We start from the raw sequence: 877 nt of genomic DNA, 5'->3' as shown, positions 1-877 counted from the left end.
CGGCCGGGCCCGCCTCGGGCCCAGCGGCTCCGGAGCCATGAACTTCCAGGCGGGCGGGGGGCAGAGCCCGCAGCAGCAGCCGAGCCTGGCGGCGCCGGGGGGCGGCGGCGGCGGCGGCGGCGCGGGGGGCGGCGGGCAGTTCGGCGGCGCAGGGCCGGGGGCCGGGGGCGGCGGCGGCCCCTCGCAGCAGCTGGCCGGCGGGCCTCCCCAGCAGTTCGCGCTCTCCAACTCGGCGGCCATCCGGGCCGAGATCCAGCGCTTCGAGTCCGTGCATCCCAATATCTACGCCATCTACGACCTGATCGAGCGCATCGAGGACCTGGCGTTGCAGAACCAGATCCGGGAGCACGTCATTTCCATCGAGGGTGAGCTGAGCCGGGGGCTGCGGGAGCTGGGGCGCGGTGCCTTCTCCGGCGTCGGCCGGGGCCTTTGCTGGCCCATTCCGGCCACGCTCTCCCCGTTGGGGGACCTCGCGCGCCTGAGGTCGGGGCCACGCGGTCTGCTGATCGCTGGCGCTGCATAGCCGGCGGCCAGGCTTCGCCATTTCTCGTCCGGGGACACTTTGGGGCTGCGGGCAGGTCCCGTGCCAAGGGACAGGTTTTCTGATCCTAGTGCTCCAGGGCGTGAGGGTGGTGTCGCTCCGGGGACGGGTGCGCTCGGAGCCGCAGAGGTTCCGAGGTCCAGGGGCCAGGTCTGGTCAGGCATGGCCGGGGAGGGTGGGCGCGGCGGAGGGCCTCTGCGGGCCGGGAGGTGGGGCCGCTGCCGGAGAGGCGTCTCAGCCGCTGTCCCGGCCCTGCCCGCAGCGGAGCGGTGGATCGGAGCCGCCCGTTAGTGGATGGCAGCATTCCCGGGCCCAGCGCCCGCGGGTCCCGGAGGG

At 74.8% G+C, this 877-nt stretch overlaps 1 protein-coding gene across 6 annotated transcripts in view; it reads left to right on the top strand.

The window, feature by feature from the left end:
- AGAP3 (ArfGAP with GTPase domain, ankyrin repeat and PH domain 3) overlaps positions 1-877 on the top strand; it is a 58,033-nt gene that overhangs the window by 990 nt on the left and 56,166 nt on the right. For 2 of the 6 annotated variants that reach the window (XM_007469822.1, XM_007469820.1), the window contains exon 1: positions 38-365. The exons of 1 other annotated variant lie outside the window; for it this stretch is intronic. In XM_007469822.1, coding sequence (XP_007469884.1) covers positions 38-365 — 328 coding nt within the window. Of the gene's footprint in view, positions 1-13; positions 366-877 lie in introns of those variants that run through there. 3 more of the 6 variants (XM_007469821.1, XM_007469825.1, XM_007469823.1) reach the window with 3 other exon arrangements.

The sequence above is a fragment of the Lipotes vexillifer genome, unplaced genomic scaffold (assembly GCF_000442215.2).
Source record: "Lipotes vexillifer unplaced genomic scaffold, Lipotes_vexillifer_v1.1 scaffold472, whole genome shotgun sequence".
NCBI classification, from domain to species: domain Eukaryota; kingdom Metazoa; phylum Chordata; class Mammalia; order Artiodactyla; family Lipotidae; genus Lipotes; species Lipotes vexillifer.
The sequence above is the reverse complement of the archived record's forward strand: the minus strand, read 5'-3'. Positions and strand labels throughout refer to the sequence as shown.